This window comes from Doryrhamphus excisus, chromosome 5 (assembly GCF_030265055.1).
Source record: "Doryrhamphus excisus isolate RoL2022-K1 chromosome 5, RoL_Dexc_1.0, whole genome shotgun sequence".
NCBI lineage: Eukaryota > Metazoa > Chordata > Actinopteri > Syngnathiformes > Syngnathidae > Doryrhamphus > Doryrhamphus excisus.
This window is the reverse complement of record NC_080470.1, coordinates 6,571,786-6,598,530: the sequence shown is the minus strand read 5'-3', so window position 1 is coordinate 6,598,530 and position 26,745 is coordinate 6,571,786. Positions and strand designations below refer to the sequence as shown.

Genomic DNA, 26,745 nt, shown 5'->3' with positions numbered 1-26,745 from the left:
CGGAAGATACGGATCTCATTTTTCAATTCATTTATGATAAGTGGATGATAAGCGGGTGCCGTTAGAAAATTCCAGTAGGTAATTATTAAAAAATAATCATTTTTTTGCTATACCTTTATTTGTGCGAAGCAATTTTGGTCCTATTTCACACAAATCTGAGTTAAATTTGATGCATGTTTTAAAGTCATATGAATACTCAAGTAATAAACTGTTCAATAATTATTTTCAAGATAACAAAATTAACTGAATAAATTCAGTATCCAGGTCACATTTGGAGTCAGAAGACCAGAAGCTAGGTGGTTAGCGCCAGCTAACTGCTAGCTAGCTGGCTAGCGAGGTGTTGTCTAAGCAAAGTACTACCAGTGACAGTTGGGCAAAGTGTGTAACAAAACTACGAATAAGAATAGTCAAACTGGGATAGATTTGGAAGGGGTTATCAAACAAGCTGGCACATTTGGCTTAAGATGAGATAATACAGTACAGTACAAGTGAGGTAATACAGTACAAATGAATATACTATTGTCTGCTTGTAGTGATGCCGCCTCCAGTGGGTCTCACGGTGACGCAGACAGGCCACGACACAGCAAGAGTGATGTGGCAGCCAGTGGAAAATGTCCTGTGGTACCACGTAGAAGTCCAGAACACAGATGACCCTGACAGTAAACCAACTGTATACAACGTCTCCGACACCAGCCTTGATGTGGACAGCATCCTGCCATGTTCCACATATACGATATCAGTATCCTCATTCAACAGGTTCCTGGTGCCGAGCGAGCCCACGCTCTACATGTACACCACTAACAGTGAGTCAGCAGAGCCAAGTCACTATCACCAACTATAGGTCTTCTTCTGTTGTATAGGCTGAGTAGTCTCAAGGAAATGGCATCATATAAAATTTGTTCTTTGGTATGGAAATAGTGACCAGAAATAGTGTTTTTTCAACAGTCTATGATAGAAGAAATGGGTGAAGTATCTCCAGAAATCTCCTCTCCAACTGATACTTGCGTGTATGTGCCATTAAGCCATACAGCAATGGTTAGCAATGACCTTTGGGAAGCCATGTAATGCATATTATGGGGTTAGAAAGGTATTTCTGGAGTTCTCCCATGGAGAATAGAGTGGTCTTAATAGGAAGAGTGACTGAAGAAAGGATAATCAGTATTGATGTTGACTGAAGTCTATGAACAGCATTTGTGCATATGGATCTTTTGTTTCAAGATGGGTGAGTCTCGAGTTGAGGGTGGTGGAGGTTGTATCGTCCATATGAAACGAAAGGGGTCCTGGAGGATGGCCCTGATGCGTTCCATGTCTAACCTTACAAAGTAGTTAATGATGATTGGTGTCAGTGCTACATTCAAGCAGTTTGGGGAACTGGGATGAGGCAACTGCCTGACTCAGTGACTTGTTAAAGATGTCCATTCCTTCAGCATGCATCCCGATATGTTGTCAGGACCACTAGCTCTGCAACCATTAATCCTGCACTGGGATTTCCTCACAGAGACAGCGCCTACTCACCAAAAAGGGGGTGGTGTTTTCAGTGCAGAAGTACATTTGTTGGCCTCAAAACTTGCTAAGAACCTGTTCAGGTCATTCAGCAGGTCTTTGAACGAGGTTTATAGTCTGTGGTGTTTTGGATACCGTGCCATATGCTTCTTGAGTCATTGGTATCATCAAAGTAATGGGCTTTTTGCTAAACTGCTGCTTTGTGTTTTTCATGCCATGTGACAGGTTCCTAGATAAGTAGATAATATATACACACATATAACATGTAACATACAGTATGTATGCTATAATACTGCACTGTTTGACTTGCAGAGTTGACTCCAGTTTCAGCAGTATCGGTGGACTACAGCTGCACCTCTCAGTCTGTCATGGTGCACTGGACGAGTGTGCTTGGTGCAGACTCCTACAAAGCCACAGCAATGGACAAGAATGGCACGATGTTGATGTGTACCAGCCAGAGCACCAGCTGTCACATCAGCGGACTAAGCTGTGACCAGACCTTCAAGGTTCATGTCACACCTATAGCGGAGAACTGCGAGAACACGGTCAACACCACCTGGGCCACCTTTCATACTGGTGAGAGATGAAATCAATTTGTTGTCTGAAGAATGTATCCCGATCACTTGACCTTTTAGAAAACACAAATAATTATTTTCCACCCTGACATTGCCATCGTCATGATGTTTCATACCCTGAACTGGACAAACCATAGAACATGAATGGTGTCAGGGTGGATGGTTGTGTCATTGATAACCTCACTATTAATGTGTGCGGATGTTCATACATACATCAACCTCAACCCCAGACAAGAGTCGCGTCGGACTATGAGTTGACTTTTAACTCATGGCTTACGCTCTCGACTTTAAGGGTGGAAAGCAAGCCTGGCTGGACCAGACTGGTTATGTATGACCATTGCTCATTGTTTGTCTATTGTGGGTTTTCAATTTGGATGTACCAAAAAAAAAAAAAAGGTTGGAAGATGAACAATTTCACGGCCCCACCCTGAAATCACTGAATCCTCATCTCACATGTCTCTCTGTTCTCTATGAAAGCCAGCTTTGGCGTTTTTACTGCCCACACCCCGGAATTTGTATTTCTGTGACATTATTTGATATCCAGAGATTTAATAGCGCAAACAAGTATCAAAAGAGTGAAGTAACGCTAGACATGAAACATTGTTATTTTTGTTTGTGCATTGTTGTTTTTGTGTTTGTGTTTGTCACCTTGGCTATTTCCAGAAGACATTTGAGACATTGGAGACAATCCAATACACTCAATAGATTTTATGAGTTATGAGATGGTGAAATAACACACAGAATCACAGCCAAAGTGAGCATTTAAATATCAGTATAACAGTGCAACAGTTTCAATTGTGTGGATATTTAGTGTATCAGTAACCTTCACTCCCTAACGCCTTAAGGCTTAAAGCACTTACACTCTCCTTCATGTGGACCATGGTTCCAACCCGGGGCAGAATACGAGGCTGCCTGAAGAACTATCACAAATAACACGGTTCTTTTCAGTTATGAATCATTCACCCCGCCTGATGGTTTGTCCTCATGATAAAGACGTAGCTCCTTTGGGAATACTAGTTTACCTTTTTTGGTGGAGTTGAGTTGTTCTGCTATGTGTAATTGTGTCCATCGCTAGGTGTCTCCTCTAAAAACTGGGTCTCCCATTGAGCTTTAACGTCTTTATCACTTTGTGTTGTGTTCATCTTGCTTCAAATGACCTTATGTTTGTGTTAAACTTGAAACCTCATATGGAGTAACACAAAGGAAAAACTGCCATGCAGTCTTCAGTATCAGGGTCATTTAACTTGACAAGGGATTAGTAATTGCTTTTATGCTTGTATTCAGATCTATATAAATTATTTTCCCTACCATTAATAAAGTGGAACAAACAAATGAATTTGTAATGAAAACTGAGGTCATTATTTTTGTCTTTTTAAGTCCCGTGTCCTCCCAAGAACCTGGAGTTGTTGCGGGATTGTTCCAGTGAAGTCATCATCTTTTCCTGGGAACACACAAACAACACAGACCATTACATGGCCAGGGCAGTGGACTCTAAGGTACTTGCCTGTTTGTATTATTATTTTCTGTGAAAACTGTAAGATTCTTTGTCGTATAGTAAATTACATTTGATGATTTGTCTGTTCCCAGGGTGTGGTCCAAGACTGCCTCACAGTCGACAACTCATGCTACTTCACAAACACTATGTGCGGGCGACAATACTACTTCACAGTCTACTCTATCTCGGGGCAGTGCAAAAGCCAGACCAGCTCAACAGTAGATATTAACACAGGTATGATCACGTATTGGCAGAACATTCCTTGTAAAGCTTGTAAAGGATAATTATTAAAATATCAAAATATTGATATGTAACAAAAAAGTGTAATTTATTAGTACATTCCTCTGTAATTAGTGCCTGCCTGCAAGGGCAAAATCACAAGTTTGGTCTTCTTTTTGCCGTCGTACAGTCCTGCACAGTGGCTTGTACGGCGGCTCACTGGACCAATAAGACCCCTTGTCTTAACAGCCTGTTTATCGCTATCCACGTGACAAGAACATTTGTCGACCTGTCAGTCGTCGACCTGCTTATATAAGTCGTGTTCGAAGACCTTTGCTATGGCCTGCTAAATCGTTAATGTCTTTGCTGTTAACGTTAGCTATGGCTGTAATCATGACAAGATGCCTTGTGTTGCTAAAGCTGTGAGCTACTTCGATGGCAAGAAAATTTATTACAAAGAAGGCATATCATTCTACCTTTATCAATGTTACCATCGGAGCATTTTTAAATTTCCCTTTTGTTGGACTGACAACTCTCACATGCTTGTCCATTATCACGTCCCCTCCCCGCTCCTCACCTTGCCCTTCCAACTCCAATGGGAGTACTAGCACTCCCATCAACTCAAGCACAAGAAGCACAATGCATAAAAACAGATTTTTATAAAAAGACAACTCGCATACAAAAGAAGTAACGGGAGAGATTCATGATTTAGAGTAACATGTAAAAAAACATGCTAAATATGACCTTAATTAATTAATCACAATCAACACTTTCATCTGGCACTCCTAATAATTGTATAGCTGTTCACTTAATGTGAGATATTGATGAATATGGTCACAGCAGTAGGTGCAAATTCCTATTTTTTCAGCTTGAACGTGAAAGTCAATTTTGATAAATTTATGACATTTAAGATATCATGATTAATTAAACTACAGCATTGGTGGAACAGCTAGACTCTAATTGTGTCTTCATTCCAGAAGAATATTCAAAATGCCTAGTGGGTGACCTTGTACTAATGTCTTTCTTTTTATTTGTTTTGTACTGCCATATATGTGAAACTCTTATATCATTTTGGCACAAAGTCACTTATCATTACAATTACATTGCTAAGACACTAACTGAATGGAAATGATGTCATTGTTGAAATAACTGTATGTGTCTACATTCAGCACCCTGTATACCCCAAAATCTGCAAACATCTGCCGACTGCAACTCTAACCTTCTGGTCAGCAAGTGGGACCTCGCTGAGGGAGCACTGCATTACACCGTGGAGGCTTTTGGCAATAAGGGATTCAGCCACTACAACTGCAGCACACTGTCTAACAGCTGTGCTATAGAGGGTGTTCACTGTGGAGAATACTTGACCATCTTTATCACAGCTTACGATGATGAATGTGCTAGTCCGCGGACACTTGGACCTGTTGCTGAGACAGGTAAGGTAATTTATGATTTGTTGCATAAAAATTAACTGATCCTACCTGTCGCAGACATTATGGGGCAATCGTAAATAAAAGATAACTTACACAGTTTTTGTTAAAGCCTCACGTCTGAAAAATTGCTTAAATGCATATTTTTGACTAATAATAAGCCACAGTCAATCACAAAACAGCAAAATTTGAAGCGTGATATAAACCAAACAACAAACGATAATACAAATTCTCACCTCATCTCGACAACATTAAGCAATACTGCATTTTAGTTAGTACCACTACTTCTTAAATTGATTGAAAAGTCTATGTCTAATTGAAATAATTGTCAGTTGATGCAGTCAGTGTGATTGAAATAATAACATTACACCGTGTGTCTTTTCTCTAGTCCCATGCAAACCCCATAATGTGACAGCAGTCAAGGAATGTGGAGCCGACTCCATCACGGTCGCCTGGGCAGTGTCGGGCAGCACTCTTTTCTATATGGCCGTGGCTATGGACAGCAATGGTGTTGTTCATAGCTGTAACACAATGGATTTAACTTGCACCATCGATGGCTTGAAGTGCAGCACCATTTATACAGCATACGTCATTGGCTCCAACTTCATGTGCAATAGCAGCCAGAGCGAAGCGGTCACCATTGAGACAGGTGAGTTTCATTTGTGTATAACAGTGTATAACATACCGTTGAATTTGTTAAAGACAAAATGTCTCACATTTGTTATTTCAGCGCCTTGCCCTCCAGACAACGTCACCGCCTCTTTGGATTGTAATGCAAATGAAGCTGTGATTTCATGGCATGGTCAACCTGAAATTAACTCATACACCGCCACCATAGTGGATGTAGAGGATAGACTTTTGAGCTGCAGTTCCACTACAACGAGCTGCAGGGTACCAAACCTGAAATGTGGTCAGCTCTACACTGTCACTGTCTGCCACCATGACAGCATCTGCCCCAGCATGCCTTCTCAGCCCATTTATATGGAGTCTGGTGAGACTATATTCTATTCTCAATATTTACCACAAGCTCATAATAACCAGGGATGGTATGATAGACATTGAATACATTCATTCATTCTGTACGCCATTTAGTATGTGTCAAATTCAGCACTTGCATTCACATCTTTGGATCATTTCTAATATTTGCTAATACACTAATACAGAGCCTTTTGTTGTTGTTAATTTTACCATTGATGAATAGAATGGATACACTTTATTACTCTATTACTGTCTAAAACACATGTGGTTTTCTTCCAGTCCCTTGTGGCCCCAAGGTGGACGCCCATTTTGACTGCCAATCACAAGTGCTGACGATCGGCTGGAACGCGTCAAGTCAAGTAGACAGTTACATGGCTGCAATCTCATATAACAACACACAAACATTCTATAACAGCACTTGGTCTGAGCTGAGTATCAGCCCGCTGGAGTGTGGGCAGGACTACTCACTGAAAGTGATGTCTGTTACGGACAACTGTGTCAGTCATCCCTCAGTGTTACCTGTTTGGAAAGGTGAGTGAACGTGTGACACTTGTGTGAAAAATGACTTTTCCTTTTTCATTTTCCAAATGAAGACATCACTTGGTTTATAAAAAGCAATGCTTGAACATTGTCAAAGGTATTCCTGAAATGTGACTGATCCATCCATCCATTCATTGTCTATTCCGCTTGTCCTCACTAGGATTGGGGGATATGCTGGAGCCTATCCCAGCTGACTTTGGGCGGGAGGCAGGGTAACACCCTGGACTGCATAAGCAGTAGAAAATGAATGGATGATGTTTAACTCATGGATTGGTTTACCGCAGTATTATCAAAGTCGTTAAATGGCCCGTTTATTGATATTAATTATGTAATATATTTCTCTAGATCTTTTTTTGGCTTGATGTCTACATAATTCCGATATCTCCTTTTGTTTCTATATACGTATATATCTTTTGTTAGCTCCTTTTGCTGATTTGTTATTTCCCTTTGTTTTTGTGCCTGCAGCACCATGTGTGCCCACTAATGTTGAGGCGATAACAAACTGTGGTCAGAGTTTTGTTGATGTATCATGGCAAACAAGTCGTGGTGCTCTGTACTATCAGGCAGCTGCAACATACAAAGACGGCCATCGGTTGTTGTGTGCTTCCAATGAGACAAGCTGCAGGCTGGAGGATCTGATGTGCAGCCAGGTCTACAGCATTGCAGTGGCTGCTGGCAATGACAATTGTTTTAGCAATGAGAGTCTTGGGGTTGTTGTAAGGACAGGTAAAGCCATTGAGGAATATTTACTTCAAATTGGTATTAAGTTCTTATATACTTAATGCATTTCTGAATGTACCTGCAGTGCCCTGCCCCCCATCCCAGCTGAATGTCTCAATCAACTGTACCAGCTCCTCTGCCATGTTGAGTTGGAACAGCAGTCCTAATGCAGTGTCCTACACTGGCAAGGCAGTCAGCACAAATGGACACACTTTGACTTGTGCAGCAGGATCAAACCTTGGGTGCTATTTAGAGAATTTGCATTGTGGCACGGAGTATAGCTTTACTGTGTCAGCCACAGATGGTGACTGCCAAAGTCCTGAAAGTGAGCCAGTCATCCATGAAGCTGGTAAGACTGTCTTATCTTCTTCTCCTTGCAAAATCAACATTAACAGTATATATTGGCTTTAACTTGGTCTTTTCCACCAATGATTGATGATTTTACAATTTACAGTATGCCAGTGTTTATATTGTTAGTAAATTTTCAGATTAATTTGTCAAATGTATCCTTAAAGTGCTCATGACACCAAAACACATGTTAATCTTGTTATTTTCGCTGTGAAAAATAACACCGAAAGCACCTTTTGTCACTGAGACTAGTCTCTTTACGGAAACTGGAGAGGGAGGAGAAAGTGACGTTTTGTGACGTCACAGCCAAGATGGCGGCAGTACAGAAATTCCCTAGGGGGCGTTTGAAAGTCACATTTTCATTTCACTCGTATTTTGTAGTTGTTTATTTATGGTTAACTGTTGTATGACAAAAAACTTTTATTAAGTGAGTACTTTCTTTTTGTTATTGTCGGTTTCACACTATTTTGTTGTCATGAGCACTTCAAGTACAGTATACTAAATATGTTTGCATTCAAAGAAATATAGTATGTTTAAAACATTGCTTCATGTGTCAGCCCCATGTGTAGTGCAGAATGTTGTAAACACCTTGAACTGCACAACCAACTTGCTGACCATCAGTTGGACGCCTGGGTTAATGCCAGTAAACTACAGTGCCAGCGCCTTGACTGAAGATGGGACAGAACTCAAATGCATCACAGAGACCTCCGTGTGCACTGTGACAAACTTAATGTGTGGGAAGCAATACGAGGTGACAGTAACAGCAGTCGGCAGCACATGTGAAAGTCCCAGAAGTCTTCCAGAGACGATTAGTTCTGGTGAGACTTTATTATTAAATGCAAATAGTCGTCACATTAATCAAATAATCTGAATTGTTGTAATTTTCCCTCCTTTTCAACTTTCTCCTAGTTCCTTGCCTTCCTGTTAATGTGCGAGGTGTTGTAGAGTGTTATTCTAACACTGTGCATGCATCATGGGATGCAGCTGCTGGTGCACTGTCATATATCTCCACCCTTACGGGAATTGGAAATTACTCTTCTACTTGTCCAACATCAGACCAAAGCTGCCAGTTCCCTGATTTACAGTGTGCTAACACGTATGTGCTAAGCGTGGTGACTCTAAACAACCAGTGTAACAACTCTGACAGTGTTGAGGTCTCTGTCACAACTGGTAAATGTTCTTTTTTCTACTTTTATATGCTAATTTACAAAAAAAAATGAATCACATCTTCATGTCTTTTCTTTAGCACCCTGTGATCCAACAAGTATCGGGGTGTCCTTTGATTGCATTTCTGGGGTGGCGACAGTGACGTGGGAACATAGTGCCGGAGCTCAATATTACACAGTCTTGGCTAAGGCCCATGGACACAATGATACATGTACTTCAACCATGAATTACTGTGAGCTGAGCCAGCTGCTATGCGGGGAGGACTACACTGTGACGGTACTGGCAGAGGATGGGGTCTGCACAAGTTCCATTCATGCCCAAACAAATCTAACAACAGGTACGGTACAGAAAGACAAAGAGGCAATTAAACTGCAGTAGTTGGTTAGCATTTACAGTATATACTGTATACAGCCTATTATGAAAACATTCAGTACATTTTATGATCACTCTAGTAAAGTATAGTACAGTATACAGAAAAAGTATTTTCCTTGAAGGTTTCCTGAAGTGCACTGTGTACTGATGTCATTCATCACTAATAACGTGAAAAACAATTAAAAAGTACAGTCCATTGTTACTGTGATCTAAGCTTACAAATCCTACAAGACACCTGATTTTGTTGTGTGGTTGTTCTATTTCCCGCCCAGCCCCCTGTCCTCCAACAATTCAAGACCACTCACTCGACTGTGCCTCCAACCACGCCTTGATTTCCTGGCTTCAAGATGTAGAAATCAGGAATGTGACAGTCAATGCAACCTCCAGCATGGGACATTCTACCTCTTGTGGCTCAACCACCAACTTCAGTTGTACCCTGAGTGACCTGCTCTGTGGAAACACCTACACTGCCCACGCAGTTGCTCAAGGAACTCAGTGTTTAAGCAATCCCAGCTCGACCTTTGAGATTGTGACAGGTGTGTTTGTATTCTTTGCAACTTGGAAAGAAGTTTAACATAAATGCAATGTGCTTTCATTTATTTCCTCTCACTTCACTAACACGCTCCTCCACTCCTGTGTTTGGCCATACGGGCTGATGGACATGACATCAATTATTCCTTATGGATGTTTAGTTATAGTGCACATTATATAGAGGAGTTCAGAAGTTGATTTTACTACTCTTTGTCCAGCTCCCTGTCCTCCAACAAATGTGGGACACACATACTCCTGTGAGACGGGCATAGCCATGCTGAACTGGGATGAGACATTGGGCAGTAACAGTTTTTACGCCCACGTCTATTCCGCAAATCACATGATCTCCTGCACCTCCAACCAGACAGACTGCTTCGTTCCCTCACTGAGCTGTGGTAACATGTACAATGTGACTGTCATGGCAATGAATGACCAATGCAACAGTAGCATGTCTAATGTGACACAGATACTGACAGGTAAGAAAGGAGTAGTTAAATAAAGAATTTTTAAAACTCATGATATGACAGTAAACAGTTGATTATTGTATAAATATTGGAAAGAAACCTAAACTAATATTCAATATCTATGTCTCTCTTTCTTTTTTCATCAGCACCCTGTGCTCCCCTAAACGTCCAAGCCTCCCTGCTTTGTGAAAACAACACAGCAGCAGTAAGCTGGCGGCAAAGTCCTGGTGCCATGTGGTACAACGTGACAGCACAAAGCCTTAACGGTGACATGAAACAATGTACCACAAATGGCAGTAGTTGTCACCTGTCCGGTATGCTGTGCGACCAGACTTACACCATCATTGTAACTCCAGTCTCTGACCTCTGTCAGGGCTTGGACAGCGAACCATACACATATATTGCAGGTAAAGGTGGCGGGATCTTAATTAAATATGTCTATAAATCCTATACTATATCTGCTTCACCGACCTTCTCTTTGTTATCCCATCCTCCTCTTTTGCACATTTTGCTGTAGGATCCTGTCCTCCGACCAATGTGCAGGTTTCCCTGCAGTGTAATGGGAATGTGGCCGAAGTGACATGGAATGCTGCAATGCAGGCAGATGGCTATGAAGTCACCTTAATAACCTCTTCCGACGACTATCACAGCTGCAACTCTAGCAATACATTCTGCTCCCTCACAGACCTAAACTGTGGTGAGACAGGCACAGTCACAGTTGTCACCGTTGGGAGGGGATGTTGGAGCGAGCCCAGTCTACCTCAATCTTTTCAGTCAGGTATGAAGTTGGGGCTGAACATTGTCAAATGTAATTTAGCCTCTCCAATGTACATACTCTAAACTTGAAGTGTTTCAAACGGTGTGGGGAAGAATGGCAATGAAGCCAAAAACGTACCACTTCCACACAAATGAGAGGAGAACCTTATTTTTTTATGTGATATAACAATGGATGACATTATCTGAAATGTACTCACAATTGCAACATCGAACAGACTAAAAATGACTAACAAGATTTTACAATAATATGATGTACGTTTAGAAATGATTTTAAAGCTTCATTTCTTTGTGTTTTGTAGTCATCTGCCCGCCAACATCAGTGGCTGGAGTAACAAACTGTGCTAACAATGACATCACAGTAAGATGGGACCCAAGTCCAGAGAGTGGCGCTAGCTACATAATCCACACAGAGGAAGACGGTGGCGTCAACGCCACTTATTCTGCAACCCAACCGTCTCATGTGATCAGTGGGCTCCAGTGTGGACAGCTGTACACACTCGCAGTTGCTGCCATGGACTTGGAGTGCACCAGCGCTCTCAGTCAGACAATACGAACACAAACAGGTTAATATCTAAGTACTGCAATTTATTGTAGAGTTAAAGCTACTTTTGAGGGATTACTGCACAACATTATGGTCAAACTCAAAATGTTACAACTTCTTTTTGGACCTTTTCCCTGCAATTAGTTTACTCCAACTTTGCAAAAAAAAAAAAACCTGAATTAAGATTTTTCAGTTGGCATCATTCATGGTATTTTTCATTTTAATTTGTTGATCAGGATTATAATCAGGATCAATCTAATGGTGCTTCAGTGCATGACATTGCTATGCCATAGACAGAACATTAAGTAAAACTTCACTCCACAATGCCTCAAGAGCCGCACTAGTCAGTGGGTTGAGAGGCTGGGTGTTTAGCCTACTGGTTAGCGCTCAGGGCTGGACCGCACATGATTTGCATGTTTCACATGAATACTTATGAGAATGTTATATTGTCCCTGTCAGCTCCCTGCCCTCCTACTAACCTGACTGTGAGCGCTGAATGTGGTACCAACTTGGGAGTACTGACCTGGGCCCCCAGTGTTCATGCTGTCAACTACACAGCTACAGTGACTGGCACCCATGGTCACGTGGTCACCTGCTCCTCTGAATCAACAACCTGTTCGGTAAAGTTGTACTGTGGATATCAGTACACAGCAACTGTTATCGCTTCCAGTTCATCTTGCGACAGTCTGACAGGGGCGACTGCAACATTTGACTCAGGTATTAATTAGATTAATTTTTCTGCTTTGGTAAAGCCCTCCAGGATTAATGATTATCATCTTCTCTGTTTTTTGCTGTCTGTAGCTCCTTGCTTACCTGACAGGGTTGAGGCACAGCTCGACTGTCATAACAACTCTTTTGCGGTGCAGTGGAGGGGTAGTGTTGGCAATACAGTATCCTACACAGCCATCGCCATTGGCAGTGACGATACGACCACAACCTGCAACACCACAAACACACACTGCACCATCCAGAACCTCAAATGTGGCCTGGACTATGGAATTGTTGTCACAACACCTTCAGTCAGCTGTGGTCGGCTGTATTCTGACTATATTATACAGTCAGGTAAGATCTAATTTAATTTGATGGGTTTGGTTAATTCTGCCATTCTCAATAATTTTAAATAATATTAGTTACAATTATCCAACGTCTGTCAGTGAGATATCCCACATTGTCTTTTCCAATTCCTTGTGCTGTTCAGCTCCATGTGAACCAAACAATGTGATGGTGAATCTCCAGTGCAGCACCAACGTTGCGTTGGTGACCTGGGAAAACTCTGGTCCAGATCAGACACAGGTGGTGTCAGCCGTGGACAGCCAAGGAGTGACAACCATCTGTAACTCCAGCAGCTCCAACTGTACCTTTGAGCAGCTGCTTTGTGGGGAGAGCTACACTGTCAATGTGGTCAGCCACACTAATTCCTGCAGTAGTGAACTAGTGTTTGCCCAGGGATTTGACACAGGTACAAACAATCGCAACAAAGCATTGACAACTCAACATACTGCATTGCATCTAAATGAAATGAGAACTCTCTCAGTGTAGTTCTACAACACTGCAAACAATATTAAACATGATTAATTTGATTATTATTTTGAGTTAGTGTACTTAATGTTGTGTAACCAACAGTTATTAAGATAACATGCACCATAGTAGCAGTGATGTCATATTTATCTCCATCCCTGCACCACCAGCTCCCTGCATACCAACCCACGTGACAGCACATGTGGACTGTAATTCCGGCATCACCTTGGTAACGTGGGATGAATCACGTGGTGCCACATCTTATACTGTGTATGCGTGGGGCAACCTCGGCTTCAACGACGAATGCAACAGCACTGACAACTTTTGTGATTTCCCTTACCTGGCGTGTGGACAAGATTATACTATTACTGTTGTGGCTCGCCATGACACCTGTGTGAGTTTGGTTAGCGAGCCCATCTACGCCAGCACAGGTAATGGAACACCATTGACTCCTGTATCTATCAATTTGTGTTTGTTTTGGCTTGTGTTTTAAGTTTTAAGGTGTAAGTGTAACAAAATTGACGGTCGAAGCTAGTGCTGCCTTAGCTACACGGGATGCCGCCATCTTAGACTTACGTTACATTGTTACGTCTTATTCAAATTAATTAATCACACGGTGTCTGAAATATGACATTTTTTGTGTATTTTATTGAAAGAATGATAAATGACAGGGCGGAATCTTGCATGTATTAACAGCACCAAAGTAACTGCAAATCGAAATCAAGTTAAAATCTGTTTACCTAACACTGGTTTCTGTAATACGTAGCAGAATATTTGAATCAGACTTTAACTTTGTTATTATGGGCAATGAGGGGGTTGCGTTCAGATACACCACCTTATTTGCATTCTAAGTGTCTTTAAAAAAATTCAAAGCACTTTCCCTCACTTGCCTCTGTCTCGTTGTAGGTCCTTGTCCTCACTCTGGTCTGGAAACTCCATTGGACTGTGATGCCAACACAGTCGCCGTGTCTTGGACACACGGGAGTGGCATTCGCTACTATAATGTTTCCGCTGATGCCTTTGACATCGCACATGAGGAGACTTGTTCCACCAATAGCACCTCCTGTAATATCAGCTCTCTACTCTGTGGGGAGAGCTACAAAATAACTGTCAGCGGACAAGGACGGAACTGCCTCAGTCCTGCCAGGGACTGGCACCGCATAGTTGCAGGTAACTAACGCTAATACTTCTATGTTTTTCATTGTGTTGATATGAATATGAGGCGGTGATAGATACAGAATGAGAAGCAAATACATCTTGTGTTTAGTCGAGGTGTTCCAATCTTTGTGAATTAGCAAGAGCAGCGGTCTCAAACACGTGGCCCGCGGGCCAAATGTGGCCCGCAGGAAACTAGTTTGAGGCCCCCGCCTTGATATGAAAGTTTAATGTTAGTGCTGTATGGTATCATGTACCCAGAAAAAAATATTACGTTTGATTAATGTTCATGTTAAAGGTTAAATAACTGTTAATAGTTATCCTCCCTATCCGTGTGGAAGTGGTAAGTTTTTGGCTATTTAAGTTTAAAGGAAATAACTTGAAGGCTACTGCTAGCTCTCTAGTTTGTGAGTTAGCATGTGTCTCAAGACCCTGCAGTTGCGCAATATGTTGTAAATAAAAAGAGCATAAATGTGACTATAGTCGTGTTTTGTCATGTCTACAGGGCTCTAATAATGCTTTGTTAATTTTAATCCGAAAAAAATAATTTGTCTACCCACCAACTATATGTGGTTTCTTAAGTTTTTATTATTTGCCGTTGTATTATTATTATTATATTTATTTATTTATTACTGATTGATTGATTTTCTTTATTCTTGATTTGTTTATTTATTTTTCATCTTATTTTGTGTAGAAAAATAAAAAGTAAGATATTTGAGAACAGTGGAATGTTTTATCAGAGCTTTTCTTGTAGAAAATCGAAACCAAAGCAAAGTTTATTCATTTTTCTGTTTATAATAAATGCGTTTTTTGTGTCTCGCCCAGACCCTAGCTCCAGTGGCCCCCAAGTAAATTGAGTTTGAGACCCCTGATCAAGAGCATCTTTCAATAGCATAATATATTACCCAGAATTGCAGAATTGTGACTTGTTACACTCTTCATCCACCAACCCGTCCTGCACTCTAACATGTAACGTACATGCTCTTTTCGATCTTTCCTCCTACAGCTCCTTGCCCTCCGACCCATCTCCATGTCGACTCGTCCTGTGAATCAAACGACATCTCGGTGTCATGGCAAGCCTCACAAGGCTCATTGACTTACGTGGCGGTAGCAGAGAATGCACAAGGCCAGCAATGGATGTGCAACACGAGCAGCACTTCTTGCTCCATATATGGTCTGTTATGTGGACAGCAGTACCAGGTCTACGTTGCCGGTGCAGATGAAAAGTGTATTGGAGCCAAAAGTAACATCGAAGTGATTCAAACAGGTGACATGTCACTAATTATAACGACATGTAATGTACTTCCTCTAACTAAGTCTTTACTCCCTCAGCCCCGTGTGTACCACAAGATATCAAATACGACCTTGACTGCCTATATGGTGTCCTCAACATTACCTGGCAGTCGACAGATTATGCGCCATACTTTCAAGCTTCTGTGGTGAGCAGCGAAGGTGACGTCAAAATGTGCATGACAGACACTCGTCAATGCATCGTGCAGGACATGCAGTGTGGGCTCACCTACAATGTGACAGTTGTAGCCCAAGATGGTACCTGCAACAGTTCCCACAGCCCAGCAGAGCAGGTCACCACAGGTAAGTGTAGTTCAGGTAGATTAACAGATAATCCTACCAAAAGTATAGATACTTAATTTATCTGTGGTGTTTCTGAAACAATGGTTAGCATAGAGATATACAGTAATATAACTTATGGCACAAGCCAAAATGCTCTGTATGATTCATCATAAAACATCCATCCATCATCATCATTTAAATACACATTTAAATACACATTTAAACTTGAACAGGGGAACTGAGCTTGTTCTTCTACTTCTACACAATTCCCTTGTCAGCTCCATGTCCTCTGTCATCCTTCCTTCCCACTGTGGACTGTGACACCGGAATTGTATTCGTAAACTGGACCAACAGCATCACCGGGGTTATGTACACGGTGTCCACCGTTGATGCTTCAGGTCGTCAACATAACTGCAGTGCTACAAACAGCGGTTGTGGTCTGAACATGCTGGATTGTGGGAAAGAGTACAACATTACAGTCACCCCATCAAGGGATGGATGTGTGGGTAGAGACAGCCCAACGATGTGGATTCAATCAGGTAAGGAATTATGATAGATATAGAGAAATATCTCAGGTAATGGAAACGTTTAAGCTTGCTAAGGTGATTTTTCTTGAATTAAATGCTTAAATTATGGATATTTTGTATCTACTATATGACCAAAAATCTTTGAACAAGCATCTTATTCAATTATTTAGTCAACACAGCCTTTATTTGGAACATGCAATAAGGAAAGCAGAGCCAACTCATTAGGCAATATCGCTTCCACTGTCAAAAACAATAAGAAATGTAGAAGATAACCATACACTATACTGTAAAGTAAATGTACAATGAGTATAACTTTATCATTTCTTCCTGTAGTCCCTTGCACACCTCATCTCTCCGATGTGGAGATCGACTGCCTGACAAACTCGCCCTGGGTGATAGGCAATGAGGCTGCAGGCGCAGAGGATTACATTGTCTTGGTGACTGACAGCCTCGGTGACGTCCAAATGTTTCAGTGCAACTCCACTTATGACAGCAGTTGCACTCTGCCTCCGCTGATGTGTAGCCAAAACTTTACATTTAGTCTGAAAGCCCGTGGTCAGCAGTGCACCAGTCAACCCAGCAACGTTGTCACAACTTATACAGGTATAAATACACCACATATACCAGTGTAGCGATTATCTGTCATCATCCCAATAACAAGTTTTATTTATCTGCATATCTCAGTTCTGCAGAATGATCATGCCTGTTCATTCTCTTCCCTCCAGCTCCTTGTCCTCCTGTAGTTTTAGAAAAGTCAGTCAGTTGTGACAATGGCACTATTAGCATCTCCTGGGCGACCGTTCCTGGTGCTATGTCATACACGGCCACACTGGAGCAGATGAACGGACACACAGCCTGTTGCACCACGTCAGACACAAGTTGTGACATCACTGACCTGCCATGTGGAGAGATGTATGTCCTGCTTGTCATGGCTGAGGGAAAAACCTGCAACAGTTCTCAGAGTCAAGGAGACATAGTCAGGACAGGTATAAGACATACGTACAAGTGATACTAAAAGGTTGTATTTGATTGATACAAAATTAATCTTTACTGTCCTCTACTAGTGCCATGTGCTCCACAAAATCTCCAAGCAAACCTAAGTTGCATTGACAACACGGCATCCATGTCGTGGAACCACAGCAATGGAAGTCAGATGTACCGTGTAAGGGCCACAAGTGTGACTGGCGAGATGGACGAGTGTAGCACCCATGAAACACAATGTGACCTGACTGGCCTGAGCTGTGGGCAGCTCTACACAGCGTCTGTAACAGCAGAGGATAGCGACTGTCAGAGCGAACCAAGTGGTAGTGTGACAATCAAGACTGGTATGCATGGCTTCTTTCTGGATGTGTTTGTCAACTAATTATCAGTGATAAGTCTTAATTTTATGATGCATTTACATTGAAACTGAGAAAAATCAAGCCCAAAACCACACACCCATTGTGTTTATTCTCTCTAGTGCCATGTACCCCTGAAAATATCTCCTCCACGGCGGACTGTGACACAAATTCTCTGAACGTTTACTGGACTGAGAGCTTAGGAGCCGACTCTTACATCGCCAATGTGCTGGACAGCAACGGGCAGACCACGACATGCCTGGGCACAAATGATTCATGTAGCATAATGGGAATAAGCTGCGGCCTGATATACCATGTCTCTGTGGTCTCCTCTGATGGATACTGCAGCAGCCCACCCACTCAATTAATCAACACTGCCCCAGGTAACATACAATAAGCAACAAAAATTTGACTTGCACAGAATAGCATGATCACACTTTTTGTGTTATGCAATAACATATTACTATAAATTATCATTAGACCAAGACCATAGATACTATATGTACTGTATAGTTGCATGAATTATGCATCACACACAAACACCATACTTGGCTTGTGTGCACATGATCATGAAACAGTATAGTGGATGACTAAGATCACGTTCATGCCTATGTTCCTTTCAGTCCCCTGTCCACCAACACATATTTCGGCAGTGCTTGACTGCTACGCACAAACTGCCACAGTGAACTGGTATCCAAGTGATGGGGCTGTGTCTTACACGGTCAAGGCCACCAATCCTGGTGACCTTACTACTTGTGAAACCAACACTACCAACTGTGATCTAGAAAGGCTGCTTTGTGGACAAAGCTACTCCATCACTGTCATAGCTGTGGGAAGTACCTGCAACACCACCGCTTACATGACTGGAATGCTGCTCACTGGTGAGCTTATTGCCTTATTGTCCCTTAATTTAATCTCACAGGATGTTTAAAGTTTTAATTACAAAAGAATCTTACCAGAAACCTAAAACGTCCAAGATTCTCTTATATGTATAAGCATTTATTAATATTATTAGCGGATGCCCTCATTTGTTTAATAACTCACCTACACTTGTGCTTGTCCTTCACAGAGCCGTGCATCCCCAGCTACATCAGCGCCTATTATAGCCTAAGTATTGGCCAGATATTGTGGGGCTCTACCTTGGGTGCAGACAACTATGTAGTGGAAGGTGTGACAGACCAGGGTCTGATGGTCTCCTGTAATACCAACCACACCTACTGTGCCCTGTACAACATGGAGTGTGGACAAATATACAACATTAGTGTCACAGCAAACAATGATGCATGCCAAGGTGTGTCCACCTCAACTGAGGACGTTCAGATTAAAACAGGTAAGGAAACAAATTTAGGCATGTTTTAATATTTTTTGTAATAGTTTTGGTAGACAGCCACAACCTTGTACAATAGAGTCACAATAGAGTCAACAATAGAGTCATCAGCAGTGTAGATGCGAAACGGGCTATGGCTCGACTGTTCAGCACAGGCCAGAGAGGGCCAGGAAGGGGACGGGAATTGCTAATTGCCAAAGTTAGGCATGGTATGATTGTGAATGAGAGCTGAGACCCTGATCTCAGTTACACACCTTTGAGAAAAACTACAATAATGATTGTGATACAGACCTTCTCATCTCAACCCCACAATTCCATCAGTTTGTGTGCATGGGCTTTGTTCTTTACATAAAATGATAAATGCATGTAATCATTATTGTTACCTTTAGAGCCATGTCCGCCCACCAACGTTCAAGCAAGTGTAAACTGCTCAAACAACGTGGCAATTCTGTCTTGGGGGGCAACTTTTGGAGCCATGGGATATGAAGCCAACCTTGCCGGACGCGACGGCCACTTTCTGTCATGCTACACCGAATACACTTTCTGTAGCATTGAAGACCTCCACTGCGGAACTGTCTACTACACCACTGTCATTGCCATTGGAGAAACACTCAACAGCACCGAGTCTACCACCGTGCATCTGGACTCAGGTGTGTAGGCTGAGGATGGTTTTTTTTGCAATTTGACTCTTTGTCTCGCAATGCAAATAGTTGCATATAATTTGTTCTGTGACTGAGATTGTTTGCCTGGATTATGTCCTGTTTTACCGTATGTCATATATTGTAGAAACTTCTATAGTTGCTGACATCTGTCGGCAGGGTGCTACTTAATTTTTTTGGTTATTGCTAATATGAGACATATGTTTGCACTCATAAAGACAAATGCTGATCATGCGTTTGCTTATTTTGCTATATCAAGCCCCCTGTGCGGTTACAAATGTGGTAACTTCCTTGGAGTGCGACAACAACACAGTAGAGGTGAACTGGACCTATGCCAGTGGAGCCGATTCCTACATGGTGACTGCAGTTTCAGCTGATGGCCACCAGGCTGTTTGTGAGAGTCAAGAGCAACAGTGTGATTTGACAGACCTGCTGTGTGGTCAGAAGTATAATATCAGCATCACATCCATCAGTGACCACTGCCAAACTGAAACAGGAAGTGAAGTCACTGTCACAACACGTGAGTCCAGCAAACTTCTCCGACATTTGTCAGTTTGCTTTATCTTTCCTTGGCCTGTCATGATAACAAATTTTGCTGGATGATAATTGTCCTTCAAAGTATTCTTGTTGATTGATTTATTATTTATTATCTTTCCTGATACTCATAATATTTTTTAAAAACACCATAAGATCCCTCATCATTAATTTTTTTATGTAAAAAAACAACTAACAGACACTACCTCTGCAGGTCCTTGTGAGCCCTTGTATGTTGGTGTGGACCTGCAATGTGGGACAAGCGCAGCCAATGTGTACTGGGAGGAAAGTAAGGAAGTGGGACTGTACATGGTAGTCGCCACCTCCAGCATGGGAATGTCTCACCAGTGCAACTCCACCAATTCCAGCTGCAAGTTCTCTGACTTGGACTGTGGAGAAACATACACATTCTCCGTAACTGCACACAGTGACATGTGCTACAGTGAAAACAGCAGCATTGTTTACATTCAGACAGGTAATCAAGGAATATGTTAATTGGTAACCACCACAGTAATATACAACATATAATATCATGTAATATGAGTCACAACAGGATGCTATTGGATAATAATGTGACTGGCAACAAATTCCTATTCCAGAGCCATGCCAGCCAACAGACCTCATAGCTGATGGGTCATGTGACAATGACACAGTTGCGGTGTATTGGTCGGGTGCTAAAGGGGCCACAGGCTATGTGCTGACAGCAACAGGAGACCTGGGCTATGTCGCATCTTTCCAAACTGATGAGGCAATGACTGAGACAGAGCTTCCTTGTGGCCAGATGTTCACTTTCACCGTAAAAGCGCAAGATGATCGATGTGATAGTGCTGCGAGTCAGCCTGCTGTATTCAAGACAGGTATGGTCAGGGAATGTAATTCTCGGGGGTTCATTATTCACTTTATATTGATTTAATTCAATCTCTGTCCAGGACCTTGTGTGCCCCAACATGTGCAGAGTCACACACATTGTGAAGACAACATAGGCTCAGTTAGCTGGGCTGACGCAGACGGCGCAGAATACTATTTGGCAATTGCTGTGGGAGAGGATGGCCATACTCACATGTGCATGACGGCCAACACAAGCTGCACTTGGGATGACCTGCACTGTGGGGAGCGATACACTGTTCATATCATAGCAGATGACAACATGTGCAGCAGTATGCCAAGCAACAGCACTACAATACAAATGGGTATGCATTTGAAGAATTTACGATATCCTGCATATAATGTGTGTAATTGTCACCATTGTAAAATTAATTTGTTTGCTTCTGCAGCAAGCTGTATACCCCAAAATTTGAACTCTACAGTCAACTGCACCACAAAGGTTATTATTCCATACCTTTAATATCTAATTGTTTAATACATTATTTCATTAAATTTAATTACAATATTTAACTATTCTTACAATATTATTAATTTTTTTTAATTTTTGTTCCCAAGGTGGCATCACTGACGTGGAATCCAGTTGAAACTGCAGATTACTACATTGTGTCAGCCGAGGCAAACGGCAGCCTTGCTGTGCAGCTAAGCACCAACAACACTTGGACCTTGTTCCATGAGTTCCTTTGTGGCCAGGTTTACTTCCTGACCGTGCAGGCAGTCGACTCAATGTGCACCAGCCGCCCCAGCGAGCCATCAGTGCTTAAGTCAGGTAGATTAAACCTGATTTACCTGTTACTGGAAAGCAATAACGGCTTTTGAAATGTTACTGTCCCAGTTGTTTTTTTCTCTAGGAACAATATTTGTAACTTACATAATTGGCTTTTAATACGTTTTTATACGTTGTCTCTGTGGGGCAGGATTGAAATCTTCCTATATTAAATAAGGTTATTAATCAATTATTATAATTTTGACAAAGACCTACTGTACGTTTTCATGCTGATCTTATTTATTATCTGATGACAGCATGGGGATAACATACAAACGCCACAACAGAGATGTCCAACTTTATCTATATACTATATACTGTAAGTTATTATTGATATTTCAAAGACGGTTGAACTTACTGTTCTTTCCACAGAGCCTTGTCCACCTACTGGTGTCCTCAGTGCCATGAACTGCGAGTTAGAGATCGCTATGATATCATGGACTGACTCTGATGGTGCTGATTTCTACACGGCCACCATAACACAGGAGGATGGTCCGTCACAAAGCTGTTGGTCTGAAAGTTTGCAATGTGGCATGCCGTACGTTCCTTGTGGACAGAATTACACAGTCACTGTCGTCGCCGCCAATGAGAATTGCAACTCTGAGCCCAGTGAGGAGAGCACACTGCAATCAGGTGAGTTTTTTATTTCGTATGACATTTGAGGTGTCAACTAGTTGACCTAAAACTTCTCCCAAATAGGTTCGTTATTAAATAGGACTGGTACGATATGTATTTGTTTTCGGCCCCCAGTTCCTCCATCATTCTTCAACAAGATACTGAATTCTCTAATGGCACAATAAACCATTATTGTGTGAAATACCTTGAAAGAAATGTAGTGAATAATTGTGTTTTTTCTGTGATATTATTCATTTGCATGCAATATTCTTCTGCCCTGCCCTCCTCACTAGCACCGTGTGTACCGACTAACGTGGATGTGACACTTGACTGTACAAGCAATGAAGCTGCTGTTACCTGGAACACCACCAAGGGGGCACTGTCCTATACAGTGATTGCTCAGAGTACACAGGGCACCCAATCCATATGTGAGAGCATCGAACCAACTTGTAACCTAACCAACTTGGCCTGTGGGCAGTCCTACTTAGTCCAGGTGGTGGCCCAGGATGATCTCTGCAGTAGCTTGCCGAGTCCTGCTCAACAGTTCAATTCCGGTAAAACCAGAAACACAAATGTTTCTATTTCATATGTACCATGTATTGTGTAACAGATATACTGTATATTCGTCTGATTTTTTGTTTTTCGTTCACTTCTTAGTTCCCTGCACGCCCAACATTAACTCAGTTGCTTTTGACTGCTTCACCAACTCTGCCTTGCTGGACTGGGCATTTTCTGAGGGTGCCTTGAACTACTCAGCCACAGCTCAGTCATCTAGTGGCCATGTTTCTATCTGCAACTCCAGTTTCACCAGCTGTGAGCTACTGGACCTACAGTGTGGCCAGACATACACTGTTGTCACTACTGCATCTGATGGGGAATGCAGTAGCCCTACTAGCAACATTTTGCTGGTTGAATCAGGTGAGCATTGACCTAAAATAATTGCAATCTAATAGATTTTTTAAAACTCAAATGCATTAACTGAAAAGTACAATTAAATAACAAATAAATATTGGGAGAGGCTTTGAGACCCTTCTTCAGATTTACTAGCGGTATCTTGATTGTTTTATTTATTTGCCTGACACCATACACCTACTGTATGTCTAATAACAATTTTTCACTGTCCCTGTTCATCAATGTGTTATTAACAGGATTAGAATTTTCCATTAACCTCTTAACTTCTCTCCACTCAGCACCTTGTCTCCCTGATGGTGTGGTAACGCTTTTGGACTGTCCTACAAACACAGCTCACGTAGAATGGCAGGCCAGCATGGGGGCTGATACCTACGTGGTCCAAGCTGTTGGCATCGGGGAATATGAATCTTTCTGTGAGACAGAAACACAGTCATGTGTCTTCTCAGATCTCATGTGTGGCCTCACTTACAATATCAGTGTGACTGCCATTAACAGTGTGTGTAATGTTTCCCAGAGTGACATCACACAGCTAAGAGCAGGTAAGCTAAAGATACATACTACTGTCAATACTTGATATAAACACATTACACATTAGTCCTTGGTGCCTATATTGAATGTCATATAATGAAATTCATTAATTCTGCATTAATTAACTAAATTAACTAAATGGAAGATGTTCATTCTTATCAGAACAGTATAACAGCCATATATACTATATACATACACACACTGCAGAACTCATAATATGATTCTATACTACATTATTATTTTTCCAATGTTACATTACATATGGAATAACCTCTTTGTATTTGTGTGTTTTTGGCTGTATTAGCGCCATGTGTTCCTCAGCATGTGCAGGCTCAGGTGGTTTGTGAGTCTGGTGCTGTGGCACTGTCCTGGGAGCCTAGCAAGGGAGCGCTCTCTTACACTTCGGTGGCCCAGGACAGCGGTGGCTACGCATCAGTGTGTAACAGCAGCACGGCAGCATGCCTGTTCGATGATTTGATGTGTGGTCTCAACTACTCTATCACTGTTAGTGCCACAGATGAAATATGTAGCAGTGCTGGAAGCTCTGTTGTGGAACTCAATGCAGGTACTATTTGTATAACTTGCCTTTTGTTTGATGGAATTTTGCCCATTATCGACAATCCTTATGTGAAAGTAACACGCACCTCTTTCACTTTTCTGTGCATTCTGTGTCCTTACAGTACCCTGCGTGCCACAGATGGTATCAGCAGAGATGCTGTGCAATGATAACACAGGCGTTGTGTCTTGGGAAGACGGTGAGGGTGTGTCCTCCTACATGGTGCAAGCATTTGGACCAAATGGTCACCACATTGAATGTAACAACATGGCACCAAGTTGTCAGCTGCCCAGCATGTACTGTGGTCAACTTTACAACCTGACGGTGACAGCTCGGGATGGACGCTGTGATAACAGTCACGCTTACCTCAACCTACAGTCAGGTATTTATCCACGGTTGCGTCCCCCCCCCCAAAAAAAGATTAACGTTTTTGCTCATATATATACTCTCTTTTCTAGTGCCTTGCAGCCCTACCAATGTTAAAGCGTCTGTGCAGTGCCCCTCAAACTCTGCTGGCGTGACATGGGAGCGTGCCAGTGGAGCCGTCTCCTACCTTGCCGTTGGTGTCACATCAGATGGAAGCCACCAGACTGAGTGTAACAACACAATGACTTACTGTGATATGAGCGACCTGCTGTGTGGACACACCTATAATGTGAGCGTATTTGGTCAAGATGAGTCCTGTTCCAGCATGGAAAGTGATACAACGTTTGTGCAAACAGGTACCACAAAAAGCAATGCCAGACTTGTACGTTTAACAACATTACATTATATATTTTAAATGCCTTTTTCTCAATCCTCTGCAGCTCCTTGTCCACCTCAGGATGTGGTTGTTGATGCACTTTGTGACGAGGGTGCGATATCTGTGTCCTGGTCAGCCAACCCCGGTGCCCAGTACTTCCATGTGGTGGCAGTGAGCCAAAGTGGGGCAAGACTGTACTGTAACTCAAGCGGCACAGTTTGCACTATTGATAATCTATCCTGTGGGGAGAGCTACAGTGTTACTGTAGCCTCTGTAAGAAATGGCTGCGAGGGCGAGCCCAGCCCTGTAGTAGAGACCTCTTCAGGTAATACTGCACTTTTCATGTCTCATGGGTTTTGTCAATATGTACATTTGTATAACTTTACAGGATGCTGAGATTTTAATTAATTGTAGCGCCCCCTGTGTCTGTACTCTTATTGCCTAATTTTCTCACCCAATTCATCAAGTCCCGGTCCACCTTGTTTTTATTAAAGAGTGCCTGCTTAAGTCGATGTCATATACATGGTTGACATAAAATTTGAAACCCAAAGGGGTCATTTCTATGAAAAATGTGTCTGTTTATGTTGACATGTGCTGTATTATTTTCAACTTCCCCTTAATCGCTTAGCAGCAAAAACAACATTAACATAAGACTCGGGAAGTAGAGCAGGTTGGCAGGAAAACCGAAAGGTTGGTGGTTCAATCCCTGCTTCCTCCATCCCAGTCACTGTTGTTGTGTCCTTGGGTAAGACATTTGGAAATTGAAAATCACAAGCAATGACGACTTAAAGTTTTGATTTTGGTTATGTCGACAACCGCTCATGTTGACAACAGTCAGCCAGCCAATAGAGTTGTTTTCCCAGGGGTACAAAAATGTCCCGATCTTTCTGCAAGATTACCTTAAGTAGAAGAAGTAATGGAAAGTGAATCATGAATGTTGTTAGTAAACTATACTGTAACATTGCTGCTGAGAACCTTTTTCAGACTTTGAATTGTTGCCTGTATACTTGTGCCTAGTGCCTGGCTACAATTGAATACCACCTCCAAGCCAATATGTCTCTTATTTGCCATGAACCAAGCAGCCCTGTTCATTGTATATTTGTGTGGAATCAATTCTGATTGTCCATGCATGCATTTTGCAGCTCCATGTGTGCCCACCAATATCAACACATATCTGGACTGTGTGACTAACTCCGCCTGGATGATGTGGGATCCATCTGATGGAGCTGATAGCTACTTTGTGCTGGCTCAGGGCATCGGAGGTCACAACTCCACCTGTACCTCTACCTCACCTCCATGCAGTGTTCCAGATCTGAAATGTGGGACGCATTACACCTTCCATGTGACTGCTGTCAACAAACACTGCCACAGTAATCACAGCAGCACCTTTGAGCTTGAGACAGGTAATATTACTAATTGCTTATATGAAGGCTTAAACAATACCCCTGCTGAGGTACT

General features: G+C 42.1%; 1 protein-coding gene across 1 annotated transcript in view; it reads left to right on the top strand.

Moving 5' to 3' along the window:
• Positions 1-26,745, top strand: part of LOC131129415 (uncharacterized) — a 30,981-nt gene continuing 4,236 nt past the window's right edge. The window contains exons 1-50 of the mRNA XM_058072972.1: positions 1-78; positions 534-803; positions 1,816-2,079; positions 3,456-3,574; positions 3,666-3,807; positions 4,962-5,225; positions 5,608-5,868; positions 5,950-6,210; positions 6,477-6,728; positions 7,203-7,463; positions 7,543-7,806; positions 8,363-8,623; positions 8,715-8,975; positions 9,052-9,309; positions 9,617-9,880; positions 10,094-10,351; positions 10,486-10,746; positions 10,857-11,117; positions 11,416-11,679; positions 12,117-12,374; positions 12,459-12,719; positions 12,856-13,116; positions 13,346-13,606; positions 14,082-14,345; positions 15,337-15,597; positions 15,663-15,782; positions 15,864-15,923; positions 16,181-16,441; positions 16,763-17,032; positions 17,155-17,415; positions 17,494-17,754; positions 17,889-18,149; positions 18,390-18,647; positions 18,836-19,096; positions 19,483-19,743; positions 20,012-20,272; positions 20,501-20,761; positions 20,886-21,143; positions 21,216-21,476; positions 21,561-21,610; positions 21,727-21,937; positions 22,307-22,567; positions 22,843-23,103; positions 23,207-23,467; positions 23,740-24,000; positions 24,294-24,554; positions 24,670-24,927; positions 25,004-25,267; positions 25,352-25,612; positions 26,430-26,690. Of these exons, the coding sequence (XP_057928955.1) occupies positions 536-803; positions 1,816-2,079; positions 3,456-3,574; positions 3,666-3,807; positions 4,962-5,225; positions 5,608-5,868; positions 5,950-6,210; positions 6,477-6,728; positions 7,203-7,463; positions 7,543-7,806; positions 8,363-8,623; positions 8,715-8,975; positions 9,052-9,309; positions 9,617-9,880; positions 10,094-10,351; positions 10,486-10,746; positions 10,857-11,117; positions 11,416-11,679; positions 12,117-12,374; positions 12,459-12,719; positions 12,856-13,116; positions 13,346-13,606; positions 14,082-14,345; positions 15,337-15,597; positions 15,663-15,782; positions 15,864-15,923; positions 16,181-16,441; positions 16,763-17,032; positions 17,155-17,415; positions 17,494-17,754; positions 17,889-18,149; positions 18,390-18,647; positions 18,836-19,096; positions 19,483-19,743; positions 20,012-20,272; positions 20,501-20,761; positions 20,886-21,143; positions 21,216-21,476; positions 21,561-21,610; positions 21,727-21,937; positions 22,307-22,567; positions 22,843-23,103; positions 23,207-23,467; positions 23,740-24,000; positions 24,294-24,554; positions 24,670-24,927; positions 25,004-25,267; positions 25,352-25,612; positions 26,430-26,690 (11,935 nt within the window). The 5' untranslated portion in view covers positions 1-78; positions 534-535. The remainder of the gene's footprint in view (positions 79-533; positions 804-1,815; positions 2,080-3,455; positions 3,575-3,665; positions 3,808-4,961; positions 5,226-5,607; positions 5,869-5,949; positions 6,211-6,476; positions 6,729-7,202; positions 7,464-7,542; positions 7,807-8,362; positions 8,624-8,714; positions 8,976-9,051; positions 9,310-9,616; positions 9,881-10,093; positions 10,352-10,485; positions 10,747-10,856; positions 11,118-11,415; positions 11,680-12,116; positions 12,375-12,458; positions 12,720-12,855; positions 13,117-13,345; positions 13,607-14,081; positions 14,346-15,336; positions 15,598-15,662; positions 15,783-15,863; positions 15,924-16,180; positions 16,442-16,762; positions 17,033-17,154; positions 17,416-17,493; positions 17,755-17,888; positions 18,150-18,389; positions 18,648-18,835; positions 19,097-19,482; positions 19,744-20,011; positions 20,273-20,500; positions 20,762-20,885; positions 21,144-21,215; positions 21,477-21,560; positions 21,611-21,726; positions 21,938-22,306; positions 22,568-22,842; positions 23,104-23,206; positions 23,468-23,739; positions 24,001-24,293; positions 24,555-24,669; positions 24,928-25,003; positions 25,268-25,351; positions 25,613-26,429; positions 26,691-26,745) is intronic.